The sequence below is a fragment of the Falco cherrug genome, chromosome 7 (assembly GCF_023634085.1).
Source record: "Falco cherrug isolate bFalChe1 chromosome 7, bFalChe1.pri, whole genome shotgun sequence".
Classification (NCBI taxonomy): Eukaryota; Metazoa; Chordata; class Aves; order Falconiformes; family Falconidae; genus Falco; species Falco cherrug.
The window spans coordinates 3180172-3199670 of NC_073703.1; the positions used below are offsets into that span (position 1 = coordinate 3180172).

General features: G+C 67.2%; 5 protein-coding genes across 7 annotated transcripts; 3 read left to right on the forward strand and 2 right to left on the reverse strand.

Annotated features, from left to right (window-relative positions):
• The first annotated feature begins 94 nt into the window (after positions 1 to 94).
• On the forward strand, positions 95 to 2227 carry LOC129736511 (peptidyl-prolyl cis-trans isomerase FKBP8-like). The gene is given in 8 exon segments (XM_055716559.1): positions 95 to 457; positions 553 to 779; positions 781 to 890; positions 1093 to 1310; positions 1377 to 1549; positions 1620 to 1697; positions 1820 to 1923; positions 2034 to 2227. Coding segments are annotated over 8 exon segments (1182 nt in total). The 5' UTR covers positions 95 to 222; the 3' UTR covers positions 2071 to 2227.
• Positions 2228 to 2490: 263 nt separating this feature from the next.
• Positions 2491 to 3271, forward strand: SERF2 (small EDRK-rich factor 2). Its single transcript, XM_055716345.1, has 3 exons — positions 2491 to 2625; positions 2820 to 2928; positions 3050 to 3271. Exons 1-3 carry the CDS (start codon positions 2619 to 2621, stop codon positions 3111 to 3113), a joined length of 180 nt encoding a protein of 59 aa, XP_055572320.1. The 5' UTR covers positions 2491 to 2618; the 3' UTR covers positions 3114 to 3271.
• Positions 3272 to 5664: 2393 nt separating this feature from the next.
• On the reverse strand, positions 5665 to 10753 carry SERINC4 (serine incorporator 4). The gene is made up of 12 exons (XM_055716051.1): positions 9776 to 10753; positions 9505 to 9657; positions 8916 to 9094; positions 8761 to 8840; positions 8581 to 8674; positions 8298 to 8509; positions 7940 to 8035; positions 7740 to 7866; positions 7359 to 7431; positions 7015 to 7066; positions 6737 to 6893; positions 5665 to 6288 (listed from the first exon to the last, which is right to left on the reverse strand). Exons 1-12 carry the CDS (start codon positions 9824 to 9826, stop codon positions 6072 to 6074), a joined length of 1491 nt encoding a protein of 496 aa, XP_055572026.1. The 5' UTR covers positions 9827 to 10753; the 3' UTR covers positions 5665 to 6071.
• Positions 10754 to 11202: 449 nt separating this feature from the next.
• Positions 11203 to 13006, forward strand: HYPK (huntingtin interacting protein K). Of its 3 annotated transcripts, none has more exons than XM_055716049.1 (4): positions 11948 to 12155; positions 12232 to 12287; positions 12589 to 12640; positions 12822 to 13006. In XM_055716049.1, exons 1-4 carry the CDS (start codon positions 11970 to 11972, stop codon positions 12915 to 12917), a joined length of 390 nt encoding a protein of 129 aa, XP_055572024.1. In that variant the 5' UTR covers positions 11948 to 11969; the 3' UTR covers positions 12918 to 13006. The 3 variants fall into 3 exon arrangements, with proteins under 3 accessions (XP_055572023.1, XP_055572024.1, XP_055572025.1); XM_055716050.1 differs by having other exon boundaries at positions 11969 to 12155; positions 12769 to 13006; XM_055716048.1 differs by lacking the exon at positions 12822 to 13006 and having other exon boundaries at positions 11203 to 12155; positions 12589 to 12648.
• Positions 13007 to 13304: 298 nt separating this feature from the next.
• Positions 13305 to 17937, reverse strand: MFAP1 (microfibril associated protein 1). Its single transcript, XM_055716052.1, has 9 exons — positions 17762 to 17937; positions 17454 to 17673; positions 16667 to 16796; positions 16174 to 16361; positions 15512 to 15620; positions 15274 to 15434; positions 14910 to 15069; positions 14141 to 14230; positions 13305 to 14011 (listed from the first exon to the last, which is right to left on the reverse strand). The coding sequence occupies exons 1-9, from the start codon at positions 17838 to 17840 to the stop codon at positions 13829 to 13831; spliced, it is 1320 nt and encodes a 439-aa protein (XP_055572027.1). The 5' UTR covers positions 17841 to 17937; the 3' UTR covers positions 13305 to 13828.
• Positions 17938 to 19499: the final 1562 nt, after the last annotated feature.

Below are 19499 nucleotides of genomic sequence, written 5' to 3' on the forward strand. Positions count from 1 at the left end.
GGCTCAGCCTGAGCCGGCTATTTTTGCCGGCGGCCCCGGCTAATCCGCTGAGCTGCTTCCCGGTGTTAGGTAACGGCGCGACGGGATGCGCTCGGCGGCCGCCCTGGGCAGTCGCGGTGCGGCGGGGCCGGCGGCGACGCGCCCTGTGCGGGCTGAAGGCCGTGGGCCCCCGCCGTCGAACCCCGGGGGGGCCGCACCGAGGACTCCCGGTAGCGGCGGGCCATGCCGGGATCCTCGCCCGGCGGCTCCCCGGAGAGGGAGGCGGGGACCGGACGGCGGCCGCGGGAGCCCGGCCGGGGCAGGCGGGTGCGGTTCCACCTGCCCCACGCCGCCATCGCGCTGCCGTCGGTGCACGAGGAGGAGCGGCCCTTCTACCGGCGGCTGGAGGCGCTGGCGGCCCCGGGCCCTGGCGGCTTCGGGCCGCTCTTCACGGCCGACGGTTGGAGCGATCTGACAGGTGAGCGTCCGCGGGCGGCCCCGGGGGTGCCGGGCCGGGGGTGCCGGGCCTCGGGGGGCTCCCGAGGCGGGTCTCAGGGCCGCCCTCGCCTGCAGAGGACCGGCTGCTGCGGAAGCGCGTGGTGCGAGACGGTCAGGGCGGGCCACAGCCGGGGCCGGGCCAGGAGGTGTCAGTGAAGGTGCTGGGTGCCCTGGAGGACGGCGGGCTGGTGGAGCGGGACCCGCGGCTCACCTTCGTGCCGGGCCATGGCGACGTCGTGCAGGTCAGCCCCGGCCAGGACGCGGGGCGGGCTGAACGCTGCCCGGTACCGCGCCCGGCCAGCCCCGTCGTGCCCGCGTCCACAGGCCCTGGAGCTGGGCGTCCCCACCATGCAGCCCGGGGAGGTCTCCTTCTTCCTTGCCGCTTTTCCATATGGTTACGGCCGCTCGGGCAGGTAGGGCGGGCGAGCAGGGGGCCTGGGAGGCAGGGGCACCTGACGGGCAGGTACAGGGGGACCCGGGGAGGCAGGGGGCCGGGGGAGACAGGAGACTGGGGACAGGGTCACCTGACGGGCAGGTGCAGGGGGACCAGGGAGTCAGCGGATGGGGGGGCACAGGGGACCGGGGGGGCAGGCGCAGCCCGCGCTGTGCCCGCAGGGAGCCCGACGTGCCGCCCGAGGCGCCGCTGCTGTTCGAGGTGACCCTGCTGGAGGTGCGGGACGACCCCGACAAGCAGACGCTGCCGCCCGCCACCCGCCTGCGCCTGGGCTCGCAGCGGAGGGAGCGGGGCAACTTCCACTTCACACGGGGCGACTTCATGGCGGCGCTGCGCTCCTACCGCCTGGCCCTGCGCGCCCTGGACGGGCCCGTCGCTGGTGAGACGGGGCGGGGGGCGGGCCGGGGCTGCGAGGCCAGGGCGCTGAGGCTGTGCGCCCCCGCAGCTCCCCCCGGGCCGGAGGAGGAAGAGGAGCTGCGGGAGCAGCGGGTCAAGTGCTTCAACAACTGCGCGGCCGCCGAGCTGAAGCTGCAGCGGCCGGACGAAGCGCTGGCGGCCTGCGAGGCGGCCCTGAGCATCAGCCCGGACAACGGCCGGGCGCTGCTCCGGCGGGGGCAGGTGGGCTCCGCGCCGTCCCCCGCCGCCTCCCGCCCCGGCCGCCCGCTACCGCCCGCTCCTGTCCCCGCAGCTGCTGGCACAGCAGGGCCGGGATGCGGAGGCCACAGCCGTCCTGAGGAGAGCCCTGGAGCTGGACCCGGCCAACAAGGTCCGGCCGGCCGGGTTGCGGGGGCGCCGGGGGTCCCGTCGGAGCCTGGCTCGGGGCGCACCGGGACCGTCGGGGGAATCCCGCCGCAGCCCAGCACGCCGCAGCAGCCCTGCCGCCTGCAGGTGATCCACGCCGAGCTGTCGCAGCTGGTGAAGCGCCGGAGCCCCGCGGCCCTCGTCGCCCCCCAGGAACCCCACCACGACCCGATGCCGACGCCAAGCCCTGGGTGCGTATGTGCGCCGGTGGACCGAGGACTGCCTGTCGGGGCGGGTGGCCGTCCCAGGCCCGCTTGGCCTCGGCGGCCCGGGTAGCGCTTACGGCGGTACCTCCCCCTAGGACCCTGGCACCGCCCGCGGCGGAAGGAACGGCCTGAGCGGCCCCGCGCCGCACCGGAGCCGGCCCGGAGGAGCCGCCCCGCCGAGGATGGAGGCGGGGCTGCCGGGGGCCCGGCCCAGGGGCCGCAGCGGCTCCGGGCATCGGACTGAGGAGAGGAGAAAGCACCGACTCCGCCGCGCCGCGCCGTGCCGTGCCGTCCCTGTCCCGTCCCTGTCCCGTCCCTGTCCCGTCCCTGTCCCGTCCCTGTCCCGTCCCTGTCCCGTCCCTGTCCCCGCGGCTACGCCCCCCTTTTGCGTCACGACAAGGCGTGGCCTCCTCGTGCCCCGCCCCCTGGCGCGTGGGCGCGGCTCTGGCGCCTGCGCTCCAGCTTCCGGCTTTTTCGCCCCCGCCGGCAGAATGGCAGCCGTAGCCTGCGGCCAATCAGGCGTGGCCTAGCCGGAGCGGTGTACCAATAGGAGGACGGTGGGGGCGGGCTCTGCGCGGCGATTGGCCGTGCCGCGTCCTTAAAGAGCGGAGCGGGGCGGGGCGCGGGGGGGGTCAGTGCGGGACGTGGCGGCGGAGCGGAGGGCGGGAGGCAGCGGCGCCATGACCCGTGAGTGCGGGCTGCGGCCGGGCCGGGGGGAGCGGCACCGTGACCCGCCCTGCGGGCCGGGGCTGGCCTGGGGGGCGGGAGGGAGCGGCGCCGTGACCCGTGAGCGCGGGGCCGGGGCGCGGGCTGGGCCCTGGGGCTGGGCCCTGAGGCCGGGCCCTGGGCCGGGCCGTGCTGAGGCGGCCGCGCCGTCGCAGGCGGGAACCAGCGCGAACTGGCGCGGCAGAAGAACCTGAAGAAGCAAAGCGACTCGGGCAAGGGCAAGCGGCGGGACGACGGGCTCTCGGCCGCCGCCCGCAAGCAGAGGTGAGCGCCGGGCCGGCCCCGCCGACACCCCCCCTTCCTCCCCCCCTTTCCCCGCCCCGATCCCCCCGGTCCTGAAGCGGTGCCGGTGCCGCTGCCAGCCCTGCGCCGCGCTCTCCCGCAGGGACTCGGAGATCATGCAGCAGAAGCAGAAGAAGGCGGACGAGAAGAAGGAGGGCGCCAAGTAGCCCGCGGCTGGGCCGGGCCGCCATCGCCTCGGGGCCGGGCCGCCCGCCGGCAGGATGCCCAGCGCAGCCTCGGGGCCGGGCCGCCCCGCCGGGGACCCCGGCAGCACCCTGCGCCCGCCTCGGGTCCGTCTCCTATTAAAGTAGTTTGTGGAGCCGTGCAGGCCCTGTCTTCTCCCTCCGTGTGACCGGGCCGGGAGGGGCGGGGGGGCTGGGGTTGCCCGGGGAGTGGGAGGGGGCTCTGCCGTCGTGGCCCCCCCCCTCAGCTGGCAGCGAGCATCCGTGGCCGTGTTCCGTGCTGATGAAGAGGAGGGACGAATGCACCCAACACGGCTGTTGCGCTGTGGAGCAGCTGCATCTTCATGGTGAGGAACAAAGATGGGGCCTGGCCTGCCCCCGTGGGCATCACCTGGGGGGGTCTCTACAGCCGGTGGGACCCCAAGTGCAGGCACGTGGGTGGTGGGCTTGGTGGGGCAGGGGGGGCAGGGGAGGCTTGCGGTGAATGCCCTGGGGAGGATGGGATTGCTGGAAGCCCAGAGGAATGAAGCCAAGAAGGGATTGCACCGGGGAGGGCGGGAAGGAGGGCTCAGGGCTGGGGAGATGCTGGCCAGGCCTGCGCACGGACCAAGGTTCTCCTGCAGCTGGTGGGACAAGCAGGCACAGGGGCTGAAGCTGGGCGAGCTGCCTGCTCCGCACCACTGCTGTGGGCACAGTCGGAGCAGAGGATTGCCTGTGGAGAGGATGTCAAGCTGGCAACTGGACCATCTCCTGTGCTAGGCCCAGCAGCAGAGCAGAGCTGCCTCCAGGGGCATGCTGATGTCCAGCCCAGTGCTGCAGCCTTTGCTGTGACCCACCATCCTCTTCACTTCCCTGCAGTGCCAGGAGCAGTGGCAGCAGCCAGTCCCACCACCCCGGCAGGACAGAGCCTGGGGACCCCAGCACATCCCAGAGCCCAGTGCTGCGGCAGGCAGGGCTCCTCGCTGGGCAAGGTGCCATCCTTGGCACTGGTCTTGCAGAACAGGGAGCTGTGGGCTGGGCAAGCAGTAGGTGTCAGTAGGGTCCCTGCTACCCTGGGGCACAAGGCACACCTCATTGATCAGCTGCTGCCTGTGGGCTGTGTGGACCCCCACTGCCTCTGGCAGACTGGGCTGCAGGTCAGTATTGATGCCCACCAGCATCAGTGGCCATAGCCTGTGGGAGGGAGGGTGGCTCAAGGCTCTGTGGGGCTGGCAGCCTGTGGCTTATCTCCTCCAGGAGCTGCAGAACTCCGCCTCATGTACTGGCTGCATCATGCCTGGGCCGTGCCCAGGAGCGGAGTGTGGTTCCAGACCTGTCACAAACACTAAGTAAAAGGGAAAATTGGGGGGCTTCCCTCCACCTTGCTTAGTAAGCAGCCCAGCTCACTCCAACCTGGTTCCTGCTCCCCAAGGACTGTCTGGGGCTTGGTGCAGCCCAGCTCTCCCTGAGGAAGCCCATCCCCATGGAGGCTCAGTGCCTGTTGGACCCTTCCCACTACCTAGATGTCCTCAATCCACTGGCAGACGTTGAGCAAGCTGTTTGGGGAGCTGATGCTGTGGAGGAGCAGCATGCCATAGGCTTTGCAGTAGGACTGGGTGATGCTCTGGTACCTGGGGCTGGTGGTTTTACTGCTGCAGGGCTAGGCCAGGGCTGCCCTGCTGCTCCTGTGGTGACTGCCAGCCCATGGGGCTGCTGCTGGAGCAGGACAGGGCATGGCAGCAGGACCCCCAGCCCCAGTACTCTTAAGCTCTCTTGCCTGGCTATATCCCATATCTGTTATGTGGTGTGCTCCCCAGATGCTCTCTCTGGAGGTTCACCCCTGTTGGGAGGAACAGTCGGGTGCTGCCTCTGTCCCTGCTGGGGTGCTGAGGGTGCTGGTGGACACCCTGGCCATGGGTGTTGGTCTCCATCCTGCACGAGCCACTGCAACCTGTGCCCCTCAGCGTGGCTGGGCTGGGACCCCCCGATGCTCTGGCACCGGGTGCTGGCAGGTACTGGGGGCTCTGTCCTTCCCGGGGCTCCCAGAGGGAGGGGCAGAGGCTGTGGTGGCATGGGAAGGGCCGGGCATGGTGCCCGCAGGACCCCACAGCCTGGCATTGTCCCCAGTATCCTGGGGCAGGTCCTTGGCCAGGCAGCTTGGGGCAGTCCCTGCTGCCCAGGCAGATGTTTGCCTGCGGCTCCTGGCCCTGCTGCAGGCTCATGGGCACCTTCTGGGTCTGTGCACCCAGCACCGCATTGTGCTGGAGTCACCCCTGTGTCCTGGGTGGCCCTGGCTCCTCCAGGGACTCAGCTGGGAGTGTGCTGGGGGTACCAGCTACGGGCTGAATGCCCTCCTGGAGCCCCGAGCCCTAGGCCAGTGCTCCCTGCTCTGCCACCCCCCAGCTTGTCCCCCCTCTCCAGCAGAGCTGCCCCAAAGGTGCCCTTGGTCGTGGCTGCTGCGCAGACGTGGCCGATGCTGGGGCACTGCAGGCACCTCCATGCCCAGCCCCACAGCTGTGGTCTGTGCGTGGGTGGATCGCACAGGCTCAGCTCAGAGTTTTATATAAAAATGTATTCAAGGAGCTATTTACAATGAGCACGTGGCCAGCGGGTGGGCTGAGCCACGGAGGTGGCTGGGGCAGACCCTCGCTCCCCCAGCGGCCCCAGGGCTGGGGTGGCTGGGCTGGGAGCTGGTGTGCAACAGCAGCTGCCCCCAACCCAGGGGGAGCCGGGGCTGAGCACCCACCACCCGGCTCGCTCCAGCTGTCCCCGGCTCAGCCAGGACCAGTGTCCCTGGGAGCACCCACCCCTCGGGTCACCCCCCAGCGCTCTCAGATGCCACTGTCTCCTGGGACAGGGTGTCAGGGGAGGCCAGCAGGGCCAGGGCGCAGGCACAGGGCACGGCAGGGATCAGCCCTGGCTGCTGCCGGCTGCGGGGCTGAGCACAGTCTGTCCTGGCAGGGACTATGTGGAGACGTTGATGCGCTGTGAAGCCCGTCGTCGTCGCAGGACACGCAGGGCTGGCCTGCCACGCTGGTGCTGGGGGGAGCTGTGGAGGCAGAGGGGGCTCAGCAGCAGCCACAGGTAGAGCAGGACACAAGCCCAGCACGAGGACACCTTCACCCAGAAGGTTGACCAGCTGCCATGCGTGAAGGTGGTCTCCAGCACGGCGTTCTCGTAGCTGGTGGGAGAGGGCAGGTGTTGGGTGCTGACACGGATCCCGGTGCCAGCTGCAGCCACCCCACAGGGTCACCTCATGGCACAGCAGCCATGTGGCTCTGGGCACGTCCCACCTGCTGTGGAGCTGCCCCAGCCCTGCAGACCCCAGCCCATCTCACTGCAGTGCACGGCTGCTCTTGGTGGAAGCAGTGCCTGTCTGTGGGCGCAGAGCCATGTGCCTCCCCAGCAGGCACTGGCTCGGTGACGCTGGCACTGCCTGGAGCACGGGGCCAGCGAGGAGTGCAGTGCTGCAGGCTGAGCCCACGCGGGGAGCGGCTTGGAGCTGGTGGGGTGACGTTGCTGACGGGGTGATGCTGCTGACGGGGCTGCAGTCCAGCCCGGGTGGTTGCACTAGCAAGAGGGAAGGGGAGCAAGAGCAAGGAGGGCTGGGCAGCAGCGCAGGGCCCTACCTGAACCAGTTGGTGAGGGTCATCATGACGTAGAGCGAGGCGAGGAAGAAGACGAAGTGGAAGGCTGAGTAGCTGTAGACCACCCGGTCCCGCTCGTCCTGGATGAGGCACTGTCCCCTGGCAGGCTCCTCTACTTGCTCACACGTCTGCTCAGCACCTGTGAGAGCACAGGGGCATGGCAGCTCCTGCACACCCTCCTCACCAGCACCCCAAGGCTTGCACACATGCACCTGAGGACAGGCTCTGCCCACCCACCAGGACCCCCACCCTGCACCCACCTCTCAGCTCTTCCTCCATCTTCTCGGGGCAGCAGAAGCAGCAGGAGGGTTCCTGCAGAGACAGCAGTCTGGTGGCAACTGCTGCCAGGGCAGGGCTGCCTGGCCCCACGGCCACTGCTGCAGGGCTGAGCCCTGCCGCAGGATCTGGCCCTGCCTGGCACTGGGGCTGCCTGGCTCCAAGGAGCCGGCGCAGGCTGGGGTGTGCCATGAGAAGCCCCCCATGCTTGGTTGGACAAACCTGCCCCAGGCCCTGCGTGGGGATGGGGGCTTGGGATGGCAGGTGTGGGGTGCCTGTGGCTGGAGGACACAGGGCACAGCTGGGCAGGGGGAACATCTGTACTCACTTTGAACTCGAAGCTGTACACTTTGACCATCCAGAGGGGACCGAAGACCTCGGCAAGGTAGGAGGCCTCATTGCTGTGCCCGAGAGAGAGGCAGAAATCATAACATGGGCATCCACCACCCTGTGCCAGGCCCCCAGCCCACCCCATGGATCCAGCATGGCTGCAGGAGACCTGCTGTGCCATGCCTGGGGTCACTGCGCTGCCCCTGCCCATCCACCGGTGCCCCACCTGCTGTGGCCCTGCCACCCCTTGGGACATCCCCGACTCTGCTGGCCGTGCCACATGCTGGGGGCACAGTCCCTGTGTGGGGCGGGCCGTGCTCAGAGGGGACGGTTCTACAGGTGCTCTGCCCCCCGCACCCCGTGCCGCAGGCACACGCACCATGCAAAGAGCACGCAGGCGTACATGATGGCAGCCCCCAGGACAGCGACGGTGGTGTCCTCCGCCTGCAGCTCGTCCTGCCGGACGCCCGGGAAGCAGACGGTGAGGTTCTGCCCCTTGTAGAGCACTGCGGGGAGGTGGAGGTGAGATGGGCGTACACCCCGGTGGGGGGGCTGCTGGCAGCAGATGGGAGCACCCACCTCTCTCCGGGGGACGGCTGGACAGCGCAGAGAAGGTGAGGTACATCACGTAGCAGCTGATGATTGAGGACTGCAGCAGCCCTGACCGCGGCTGCTCTGCAAGGGTGGGGTCAGAGGTGTCCATGGAGCCCCTAGAGCACCATGAGCGGGCAGATGGGCTCTGCGTGGGCCCCGGGAAACCCCCTCCCCTGCTCAGCACCCTGTGCCATGGTGCAGAAAGGATCAGTGGGAGCCCTGCGGAGCTGGGTCCTCCCTGGGTGCCTGAGCGCTGGCCCTGAGCTGGGAGCCCCCGGCCACCCCCCAGCCCCAGGACACAGCCAGCCCTGCGATGTGGCAGCCTGTGCCGTGCCGTACTCACTAAGCCGCACGCAGGGTGTGATGGAGATGAAGGACATGATGCCGCAGAGGCTGCCGTTGATGGTGAGCAGTGCCTTGTTGAGGTGGCAGGCGGCAGGGTGGGTGTAGTACTTGTAAAGGAAGGAGAAGGCGGCAGAGGCAAGGGTGTAGAAAGCGGCCGTGGCCAGCAGCATGGCCAGGTACCAGCACTTGTCCTGCGCAGCGCCGGTCAGCCTGCCGGGAGAGCGGGTGAGGGTCTGCAGCGGACAGGCACGCAGTCGGCGCCCCAGCATCCCGGCACTCACCAGTTCTTGTTCCAGGTGTGTGCAAAGGCAGTGATCAGCACCAGCTGGATGAGGATGAAGGCGAAGCCCCCGCAGACACCCATGTAGTGCCAGACTGGGGGGGGACAGGGCAGAGAGGGAGCTAGCACAGGGCCATGGGCAGGGGTCCAGGTGCCAGCTCAGGCAGGGTGGGGGACGTACCTCGGATGAAGGTGTCCTCAGGGATGAAGAAGCTGGCGGCACAGAGCCCCACCAGCACCAGCAGCTTCGGGAGCCAGAACCTGTGGGGCAGGGAGCATCAGGGAGACAGGACCTGGCAGCCCCCCGCAGCCCCATCCTGCACCCCGCCCCTGTACCCGTTTTGGAGCTGAGCACGGCAGTCGGCGCTGGAGCGCACGTTGAGGAGCAGGGCAGCCTGCGCCAGGTGGAAGCAGGCGGTGCCGAAGCAGACCCGGTACACGGCCGAGGAGCCCACCAGCCGCTCGCAGTCTGTGCCCACAGGCAGGTGTTCGCACAGCACCACCGAGAAGGGCACCTGCAGGCACAGCAAGTGCTGAGATGGGGCTGCTGGTGTGCCCAGCACCCTTTGGTGCCCACAGTACCCAGCACCCCTGGACTCCTGACACCCCCAGAATTCCCAATACCTTCTCCATCCCCAGCACCCAGGGTGCTGGGCAAGTCATGCATCTTCAGTACCCGTGGCACCCCTTCCCCTCTGACATGTCCAGCACCCTTGGCACTCCTAGGAGCCCTGTTATTCCCAGTAGCCGCAGTATGCCAGTACTCCAGGCTCCCGTGCCAAATCTGGCACCCCCAGTGCTCCTGGGACACCTAAGTGCCCCTGGGATGCCTGGCACCCCCCCACCCCCAGTGCCTCTGAGACCCCCAGCACCCCCAGGACCCCTGGCTCCCCAGCACCCCGGGTATCCCAGCTCCCATTGTCACCTTCTCCCTAATGGCCTGGGCCACGGTGCGGGACAGCATGAGGCAGCACACAGCAGAGGCCAGGACATGCAGTAGCGTGTAGAGGATGCGGGTGCTTGTGGACACACGGAGCCCGCGGCAGGAGCTGCAGCCACAGCCGCAGGCGCAGCACAGCTGGGGGGAGCATGGTCAGCAGGGATCCCAACGGGCCAGAGCTGACACCCCAGCCTGGCCTGGCACCCCCACCCTGGTCCAGCACAGCCCCCAGCCCTGGCAGTCCCCTCAGTCTCACCTGGCAGAGTAGGGAGTGCAGGAGGCGGCCGTGTGCCCGTGTGCCCGCCATGGCCCGGCTTGGCTTTGCTTGCCCCCCCCCCCCACCCTGATGGGATTAGGGGGATTGTCGGCTCGGCCCGCCCCACCATCTGCTCACTGCTACCTCCTGGCAGCCACCAGCGGGGCACTCTGTGGGGAGCCTGTCCAGGGTCCACCAATGATCCCTGGCCATGGAGATGCCTGCTTGGGACCCTGGCCCCTCGTTGGGCAGGATGAGGCCACGGCAGCCAGCTGGGACACGGGTGGCATGTGGGGAACCACGGGGTGCTGTCCCCTGTGTGGGGATGGCTGGTCTCAGAGCGGTGCCGTGGTGCAGCGTGGCTGGGGGTCATGGGGGTACCAAAGGGCTGGGATGGTGCAAAGGTACCCACGGGCACCAAGGCACCCAAGGGACACGGGCACCCCGCAGGGCAGGAGGATGTCATGAGGTGCATCCAGCTGGGAAGCAAGACCTCCCTAGAGTGGGCAGGAGCTGGGGAAAAGCCGGGGGAGGCAGGGGGCACGTTGCCACCGCAGAGGCCCTGTGCGGGGGCTTGCTGGTCTGGCGTCACCCTCCCTCAGCTCCTTGGCAGCTCGAGGTGTGGGTGTTGGGGCTGCGGCTGCACAGGGCTCACCCCCCCGCCGGGGCTCTCCCTGTTCCTGCTCTCCCCCGCAGCCAGAAGGCAAGGGTGGGCAGGAGGTGGGAGGGCACAGAGCCAGGACAGCTGACCCTGGCGGCCAAAGGGACAGTCGGTGACACAGCGTTGTCCTTGGCGCTGAGGCTGGAGGCAGAGGAAGGGTTTTGGCTGCCAGCACGGCTGTTGCTTGGAGACTGGCTGGGCACTGGGCCGCTGGTGGGAGGCGATGAGCGCCTGCCTTCACGGCGCTGGGGTTGGGTTTGGTTTTCCCCTTTCCTTCACAGGTTAATCTGTCTTTATCTCAGCTCATGACTTTTCTTTTTTTTTGCTTTTGCTCTTCCTCTTCTCTCCCCTTCACACTGCGGTGTGGGGGGAACGTGAGCACTGGTGTGGGTGCCAGGCTGCTGGCTGCGGTCAGCCCACCCCAGGATCCCACGGGACATCTCAGGTGGCCTCATCCCCATGCACATCCCCGCACGTGGAGCAGCAGCGGGAGGCCAGGAACGGGGTGGGGAAAAGGCCCCAGACACTGCCACAAAGGCAGGTGTGGTGCGTGGTACAGCAGGCACAGGAGGCGGAGGAGCTGGCACAGCACTGGCAGACACAGGCAGCATCCAGGTGGCAGCGGGGCTGGCCGGCTGCCGAGGCGGCCCTGGCAGCTGTGCGGCCGGGCAGGGGGGGCATGGTCCTGGCACCCACAGCCCTGCGTGCCCACAGACGGCCCCCGGGATGCAGCCACTGCCACACAGCCACCTCCGGCAGGGACACATCCTGCTGCCAAGGTTTCTGGTGGCAGCGCTTCGGCTCCTGCCCCAGCAGCTAGGCAGCTGCACCGGGCACTGCGGGGCCCTCGGCACCCTGAGCCACCCGGTGCCCACACAGTGCGGGGTGCAGCCTGTCCCATGGGGACACCATGTCCCCGTCACGGTGTGGCGGGTGACAGGCAGGGGCAGACCCTGCTCTCCTCGGCCTGTGCCCCACGGCGGGCGGCCGGGCGGGCCCTGGCCTCACCGAGCTCCCGGGGCTGCGCTGCAGGTGGGGCCTGCGAGGCCCGGTGCCGGGGCACACCGGGGGCACGGCCCCGGCCTGGCCGCCCGTACAGCCAGGGCCACCGCGGTGGCACAGGGCCAGCCCCATCCTTCCGCGGCAGGAGCCAAATCGGGCTACTTAACCCTCTTACCCGGCTTAGCTCGGCCGGCGGGCAGCCCGGGGGCGGCGGGCAGGGCTGTGCCCTCCCCGGCCCGGGCCCGGGCCCGGGCCCGGGCCCCAGGCCCGGGCAGCGCCCGCCGAGGCACCGATGCACCCAGCCGGTCGGGCCGGGGCTGCCGCCTAGGGAGCGGCGGCGGAGAAGCCCCGGGGTTGGGGGGGCTCCCCGCAGGGAGGATGACGGAGGGGCCGGACACCGGCACCGGGCCGGAGCCACCGCTCTGGCCCGCCGCTGCCGCCCGCTCGCTGGTTCCGGCGGCGGCGCACGTGACCGGAAGCGGGGGGCTGTGGCGGCCGCGAGCGGAAGCGGAAGCGGGGAGCGGCGGCGGGATGGCGGCGGAGGGCGACGTGGAGCTGGAGCTGGAGACGGAGCCCAACGGCTCCGGTGGCGGCGGCGATGGGGCGGGCGGGCGCGCGGCCGAGAAGCCGCGGAAGCACGACAGCGGCGCGGCCGACCTGGAGCGCGTCACGGACTACGCGGAGGAGAAGGAGATCCAGAGCTCCAACCTGGAGACGGTGCGGCGGGCCGGGGGGCGGGGGGTGCCGCGGGGCGGCCGGGCCGGGCAGCGCCGTGACTGCGCTCGTCCTGCAGGCCATGTCGGTGATCGGAGACCGAAGGTCCCGGGAGCAGAAGGCGAAGCAGGAGAGGTAACGGCCGCGCTCGCTCGGGGCTCCGGGGGGCCTCCCGGTCTGACATCCCAGCCCTGCCTCGGGAGCTGGGGTGGGTGCCTGGCCCTCTCCCGGAGCACACCCCACGCTGCTGCAGGGGTAGTGACTGGCCACCGGAGCTGGGGGGGCCGTGTCTGTTACTGGAGCGGGACAGTCCTCTTTATCACCGGAGCAGGGGGTGCCGGTCGGTCACTGGAGCAGGGCGGGGGGTCCCATCAGTCACCGGATTGGGCCAGGGGTGCCAGTCGGTCACCAGAGCTTTGCCTGTCTCTTGACCCAGGGAGAAGGAACTGGCCAAAGTGACCATCAAGAAGGAGGACCTGGAGCTGATTGTGAGTAGGGGTGGGACACCAGGCTGGTGCAGCCAATGTCTGGTCACCAAAACTGCACCCAAAGCCGAGGCTGGTGCCCACCAGCGGTGCGGTGGGTGCGCGGCCCTTGCTGCTGACCCCCAGCCCAGCCTGCACCGCCATTCTGCGGCCACTGTATGAGGCTGTGCCTGTTTCCCTGCAGATGACAGAGATGGAGATCTCGCGAGCAGCCGCGGAGCGCAGCCTGCGGGAGCACATGGGCAACGTGGTGGAGGCACTCATCACCCTCACCAACTGAGCGCCGCGCCAGCCAAGCACTCCCTTGCCACACATGAGACTGGCTGGAAAGGGGCTGTGTTACCTTACCCAATAAAGGCACTGCTGGGAGGGGGCTGTTGCTGTGGTCTGCACTGGGTGCCCACCCCTGCCCCACGGGCTGCAAAGGGCTCAAAGGATTGTGCCGGCAGCACCCAGACCCCCCTGCGACTGGCACGGGACATGCCAAGGTGCTCAACAGACCCAGGCACGAGGGTGGGGGAGCAGTGGTGAGCCAGGCGCAGTGAGGGCCACCCTCCTGCACTGTGCCCAGCCCCTTCTTGTGTCTCCTGGGCTGTGCCAGCCTCCCATGGTTCACAGGAAGGTGCAGAACAGGCCGGCTGCGCTCCACAAACATGGCCAAAACATGTAAGAAAACAACCACTTTAATCAAACTGCCCTCCCCAACACGTAGAAAAGCCAAGCCCTGCAGAAAGAGGGTGAGAATCCGGCGTCGCTGCTGTTCCACACCAAAAAAGGGCCCAAACTGACACCAGGGAACGTACAAGCAATAGGAAGATGCTGTGGACCAGACAGGTACAAAAGTCTGCTAATTCCTCCAAAAGTGGGTGCGCTGGGGCCAGGGGTGTTGTTGCACCACTCCCACACAGCCCTGCTGGGTGCTGCCGAGGTGTTTGGGGCGGCTGCTGGTGGGACAGCGGTGCGACCACGGGCCAGGCCAACGTGGACAGGCTGTCATCCCCCACAGCACCCGGAGCAGGGAGCCCACTGGGTCTCCGCAGCACAGGGAGCAGGGCACTTGGGCAGAGGGCTTGGCAGCACACGAGTCCTGGCACAGTGCTGTGTCCCTTGGGTCCCTGGCCAGGCTCCTGGCACTGGCACAGCAGTGCCCTGCCTGGCTGTCAGCCGTGCTGCGCCCTCCTGCCCACTCCCTTAAGTGGTTTTTCGCTTCTTGGCTGAAGGTCTCTCAAAGACATCCCGTACACCCGCTGCTTTCTGCTTAAAGAACTTTGTGTTCTGTGCGCTCTCCTGGCCCCAGGCAGAGTCGAAGGAGGTGGTGTCCTGGTCCACCAAGTGTGTGTACTTCGTCCGCCCCGAGCGCCCGAAGTTCTTGACCTGGGGAGCAGAAGAGCTTGTCAGCAGCTGTCCCGGAAGGACACAGGGACCCGCCACTCCCCCCTCCCAAGGAGCTGCGACCCCTCGGTGTGGCAGGCAGGCCAAGTGCCCTCCAGCCAGCACACTTACCTGCATGACTTTGGGCAGGATGGTCTTGTTGAAGTGGTCCTCGAGGGTTGGGGCACTGAAGTCCCTCTTGTACACCTCCTCATCCTCATCCTGCAGGAGAAGGACACAGCCTGCAAGTTTCCAGCAAGCACTGGCAGAAGTAGGGCAGAGCCACCAGAAGCCGATACTGTTGCTCTGCCAGGGGCTGCTGCAGTACTTAAATCCTATTAACCTAATGCCGAAGGCAGGGGACATGAGCATTGTCCCCCAGGCCTGCCTCTGGTGGCCACCCCTCACGGCCTCTCAGGCCACTTCTCCAGAGCCTGGGCCATAGCTCATGCAGAGCTGGCTTAGTTCTGACAGGGTCTGTCAGCCCAAACAGCAGCATGGGGACAGCTCTGCTGCTTTGACTCAGTCTCAGCCAGGAACGCTCACTGCAGCGTGCTCGGGTGAGGCAGCACAGGCTGTACCAGTCCTCATCGGGCCCCAGATGGCAGCTGTAAGGCAGCAGCTGGCAGGCCACCATGGTGTCACTGCTCACACTCTCCCACCCCTGTTAGTGTCACTGCTTGCCCTCTGCCACAAGAGCTAGCCAAGTTCAGATCACCTCCATCGTTCTGGCCCCACGCCACCTCCAAGGGCTGGCTCTCACCCCAGGGCACCCCCAGCCCCAAGGCACTGCGGTGGGGGCTGCCCATAGGGAGAAGCCGGCCCTGCGCTCTCGCCCGGCGCACAGGCCCAGCCCCTGCTGCCAGCACAGCCATGCCCAGGCCCCGGCGGCACCACTCACCATGAAGAATGCACCGCGGTGGTAGTACTTCTGCAGGAACTTGTACTTGCCCTTCACTGCCTTGTTGGTGATGACCTTGCCGTTCGCCCGAAGCTCAGCCCGGCGTTCCTCCTCCGTCAGGTTCCGCATGCGCTCGATCTCTGCCTTCTCCTTCTCCATGCTGGGCAAGAGAGAAACCCCTGAGACCCCACGTCCCCACAGCACCTCCCAGGACGGCCGCTGTCACTGTCTGAGGGATTACACCTTTCCTGACTATGGAAGCAAAGGCACCCTGAGGGCAGGCAGTAAGGGAGGGCTCTGGGCACTATGTCTAGCAAAGACTGCTGCGGGCTCTTAGCCTCCTGTCTACACAGACGATACTTACGCTTCTCGTTCTTCACGGTCCCGTTTAATACGCTTCAGCTCACGTACTTTCCAGGCTTCATACTCCTCCTCGTCATTCTCATCATCTGTATCAAGTGCATCCAATGCTGCCAGCGAGCGTTTGTTCTCCTCCAGCTCCTTCTTCGCTTCCTCTTCTACAATCTGCAGCAAGGACCACGCTAAGCTTGCTGTGGTGACCCCCCCCTCCGTCGCATGACCCCCAGCCCTCCCCTTGGCACCTTGAGCGTGTACTTGCGCCTCTCCTCTGCCATCCTCTTTGCCTCCTGCTCCAGCTCCTTCTGCTTCAGGGCTTCTGCTTCTCGCTCCTGAACTGTGATCCGGTCCTTCCTGCAGGCAGAGACCACAACAGCCTTCAGCCTTCCTGTGAGCCAGCACAGCTGCTCAGCTCCTTGCTGACTTCTCCCGCTCCTGCACTGCTGCTGCTTTCAGCCTTCGCTCCCTCTAAGGACGGGCTGAGGCCCAGGGCTCTCCCCTTTCCGGCATCACCCTCACCAGGGCTACCACACTATTCCCCTATGGCTGCGGGTGTGCACACGAGCAACCAAGCCACCAGCTGTGGAGCACAGCCCACTGACAGCTTCCCTTTGCCACCGTGTAGCACTTGCCCAAGGGCTCTGGGCAGACCCCACCGAGACTGTGACCCACAGCCTGACGCCACAGCGACCCAAGGCAGCTGATGAGGGGCTGTCAGTGGAGGGATTGCCCCACACTCCCCGGCTGTGCCCTGGCAGGCTGTGACCATCGCTCCCCCACCCTGGGGAGGTGAACTGCTGCCCCACAGCAAAGGAAGATGAGACCATGGCAGTGGCATGTGCTCAGCCTCCAGCTCCTAAGTCTTGTGTCCTCGCCCAGGGCAGACCAGCATGGCCGTGTCACCTACTTGCGGATGAAGACAGGTTTGAGACGTGGCTCCATTTCATCCTCGCTGTCTGTGTACTCCTCATACTCGGACTCCGACTCTGACTCTTCTCCAGATCGACCCTCGTCTTCCAACTCCATCACTTCCATCTCCTCGGTTTTCCTCTCCTGTGCTCGCTGACGCATCATCCCACGCCGACGTTCAATCTCCTAATGGAGGCAAACACATGGGAGTCAGACAACCAGCCCCACTATACCTCCCTCTCAGTCTTCTGCCAAAAACATGTGATGTCGAGTGTTGGCTATGAGATGATGCACCCATCCTTCCAGATGCAGGGTGGCCTCTCCCAGCGTCCCATTCCATGCAAGAGGACAATAACCCACCAGTTATGTCACTGCCTGCTCTGACACCTGTCCAGCTGCACCAGACAGGCCACACATCCATGCAAAAGGCAGTTCCAGCCCGTACCACTCAGGGGCTTCCCCATGCCTGTTACTTGGCTCTGCAAGCATACCTCATCATCGATCTCCTCCTCTTCCTCTTCGCTGGTGTCCTCCCGCTCTAGGCGCCAAGCTTCCCCCTCCACCTCTGAATCGCTTTCTCCAACCACTTCAGGCTCCACAATTTTACGGTGTCTTGCCAGCCTGCAACAGACCCCGATTAAATGACGGTGCATCAAATGTAAAAAGGCTACAAGAAGTTGGTTATCCATGAATCATTCCTAACAAGGCCGTGGTGGAACTGCCAAGTGTGAGCGAAACCTGACATGTTCTTTTTCCCAGGAGGCTGGAGCAGCCATGCACTGGCAGCTCCTCCCTGCCCATGCACCAAGTAGGAACAGAGTTCTCAGCGGGAAGTCTCCCTGTTACTGGAACTGAAAACAGCAGCACCTCCATGGCAGAAGGCAAACAAGGTTCAGTTACTCCCTGCCCAGAGCATGCTTCCCATGACCCCATCCCTTTCCACTACCCCAGACCTCAGTCCATTACATTAATTTTTATTTCAGAGCCTGTTTTCACCTGCACCCCCCCAGCTGCACCTGGATGTGGGGCTGTGCCCTGGGAAGTGGTGACTCCTGGCTGAAAGGACTGCTCATGGCAGGGCCAGAGGCCCAGGCACAACACGGCACAGACATGAGAAGTCAGAGACTCTCCCACGCTGCCTGGAGCTCGCTCCCAGCTTCTGCCCGGTTCTGCAATTCCCCACTGCAGCACAGCAGAGCAGGCTCCCAGTCTGCCTGCTAAGGCAAACCTGCTGGGAGGCATGGCAGAGGCACAGCTCTCACTGACCCCAGCACTCACCGCTCTTCCACATCTTCGGCAATGCGGTTCTGGAGGCGCCGGAGCCGGGGGTCGTTGGCGAGTTCCTCCTCCTGCTCCTCGGGCTCCACCTCCTGCTCTTTCGCCTTCTTGATGAACTGGAACTCCTCATCCTCCTCCTCCGAGGACTCCATGGGCGCATAATCAGGCCGCTTCCCCGACACATACCGCTTCACCTTCACCTTCTCCATGGAGAGCTCGCCTGCGGGCACCCGGGCCGTCAGGAGGGGCCCCGCGCCCGCCTCCTCCCGCCGCCACGGCTGGGCCCGGGCCGCGGCCCCCCCACTCACCCTTCTCGTTGCGGACGGGCACGGCGCCCGCCGTGGACTGGATCGGCGGCTGCTTCATGAGGGCGCTGGGGACCGCCATGGTGGCGCCGGGAACGGGACAGACGGGAGCCGAGCAGCGCCCGCTGACAACGGCTTCTCGTAGCCGCTCACCCGGAACTGGAATCGCGCCCCCACTTCCGCCGGAAGCAGAACGCAGCCTGCGGCGGGTGACCGGAGGTGATGCTGTGCGCTGGGGTCACTTCCGGGGCGCCGCGCGGCGCTGTGGGTGGTGCGGGCCCCGGTGCTCGGGGCGGGGCCCGGTGCAGGCTGTGCAGGCCCTGCCGGGCCGCGTCGCGTCGCCCCCTCGGCCGTTCTCGTCCCGCGCCGAGCCGGCGGCAGCCCCGGCCGGGAAACTCCCGCTCCGGCGCCTCCCGGCTGGGGACGCGGTGGCGGCGTGTGCCGGGCCCCGCGCTGTGGCAGGGGGCGGGTGGGTGCCGGTGCTTGGGGGCGGCCGGCGGCTCCGGGCTCCCGACCCGCGGAGGTTCTTTCCCGGGTGCCGCTTTTCCGCTCTCCACCGTGGCGTTCGGGCGGGGTGGCGGGCAGGGCCGTGGCGCGGCGGGGCAGCGCCGGGGCAGGTTCCCGCTGACCGGCTGGAGGGGCCTGGCGCCCGCCCCGGCCTGCCGCGTGGGGCATGCCCCGCGGGGGGCCTGCGGCGGAGCCTCACCGGTGCCGCGGTGGCTGGGGCCGCCGCTTTAGTGCCCCAGCTGCCGCCCATTGCCTCTCTCGAGTGTGGCTGTGCTTTGCACGCGGCTGGGGTGGCAGTGACAATCCTCAGAGGCTGAGCCGGCCCCTGCTGGTACGGCGGGGGGAGCACAGAGCTTGGCATCACCGGTGATTTCCCTGGGGCCTGGCTGGGCCACGGGACACATCCTGCGCCTGGTGGGATTGCTGAACTCCCCTGGCACAGCCTGGGAAAGCCACTAGAGCCCCCACTGGGCCTGCAGTGTGCCCACTGCCAGCGCAGCTGCTCTCTGGGCAAAGCTGGAGCTGGGCGGTCACTGCCTCTCCAGCCACTGAGCCTTGGCCCTCCTGCTGTGCCTGCTGCCAGCCAGCCCTGCCGAGCCTCTGTGCTGCCACCAGGTCTCCCTCTTGCAGGCACTGGGGCCCCTGCGCAGCCGCATGTCCCACCGCAGCCCTCGGGACAGCCAGTGCCGGGAGACGGGGCTGCTTCTGGTGCAGCAGGGCCCTCCCACCATGCTGTGACATGGGGCTGGGGGAACCCCTGAGCTTCCCCTTGGCACTGCTGAGGTGATGGTGGTGGCGTGTATGTCAGGAAGGGTGAGGGCTGTGCCTGCTTTGTGGCAGGCACGAGGGGTTTTCTGTAAGTGGGTGGGTGCTGCCTGCATCAGTACACGTCAGCCTCGGAGGGGTGTGAGGTTTCGCTGGGGAAAGTTGAGGGCAGAGCTTGGAGCGATTGGCCCGCGTGAGTTGCCCCTGCTCTGGCACCCAGCCGCAGAAGATAAAATTTCTTTTGAAGTTGGGCAAAATTGGGTCACAACCCACCGCAGCCACGTCTGCCATCCTGTGTGCCTTCTCAAAAGAAAGGAAGAGGTTTTATCTTCCAGGAAGTCTGTTTGCTGGCACCCTGCGGCAGGGGGATTTGGGAAGCAGAGGGGCCAGAGCCATGCTTTAACCCCACCCTGCCAGGTGCCTGCCCTGCCTGTGCCGAGGGCTAGCACAGCTGCCCTCGTGGCCGTGT

Coding starts and splice junctions, on each gene's coding strand:
- SERF2 (XM_055716345.1), top strand. Junction 2,929..3,049: donor GCCGCCGCCCGCAAGCAGAG/GTGAGCGCCGGG, acceptor GCTCTCCCGCAG/GGACTCGGAGATCATGCAGC.
- SERINC4 (XM_055716051.1), bottom strand. CDS start 9,826: ATGGCGGGCACACGGGCACACGGCCGCCTCCTGCACTCCCTACTCTGC. Junction 9,095..9,504: donor CCCAGGCCATTAGGGAGAAG/GTGACAATGGGA, acceptor CTGTGCCTGCAG/GTGCCCTTCTCGGTGGTGCT. Junction 7,067..7,358: donor TGTACAGCTTCGAGTTCAAA/GTGAGTACAGAT, acceptor CTGTCTCTGCAG/GAACCCTCCTGCTGCTTCTG.
- HYPK (XM_055716048.1), top strand. CDS start 11,336: ATGGGGACACCATGTCCCCGTCACGGTGTGGCGGGTGACAGGCAGGGG. Junction 12,156..12,231: donor AGAGCTCCAACCTGGAGACG/GTGCGGCGGGCC, acceptor CTCGTCCTGCAG/GCCATGTCGGTGATCGGAGA. Junction 12,288..12,588: donor CAGAAGGCGAAGCAGGAGAG/GTAACGGCCGCG, acceptor CTCTTGACCCAG/GGAGAAGGAACTGGCCAAAG.
- MFAP1 (XM_055716052.1), bottom strand. CDS start 17,840: ATGGCGGTCCCCAGCGCCCTCATGAAGCAGCCGCCGATCCAGTCCACG. Junction 16,797..17,453: donor GCCGAAGATGTGGAAGAGCG/GTGAGTGCTGGG, acceptor GGTCTGTTGCAG/GCTGGCAAGACACCGTAAAA. Junction 15,070..15,273: donor GACCGTGAAGAACGAGAAGC/GTAAGTATCGTC, acceptor TCTCTTGCCCAG/CATGGAGAAGGAGAAGGCAG.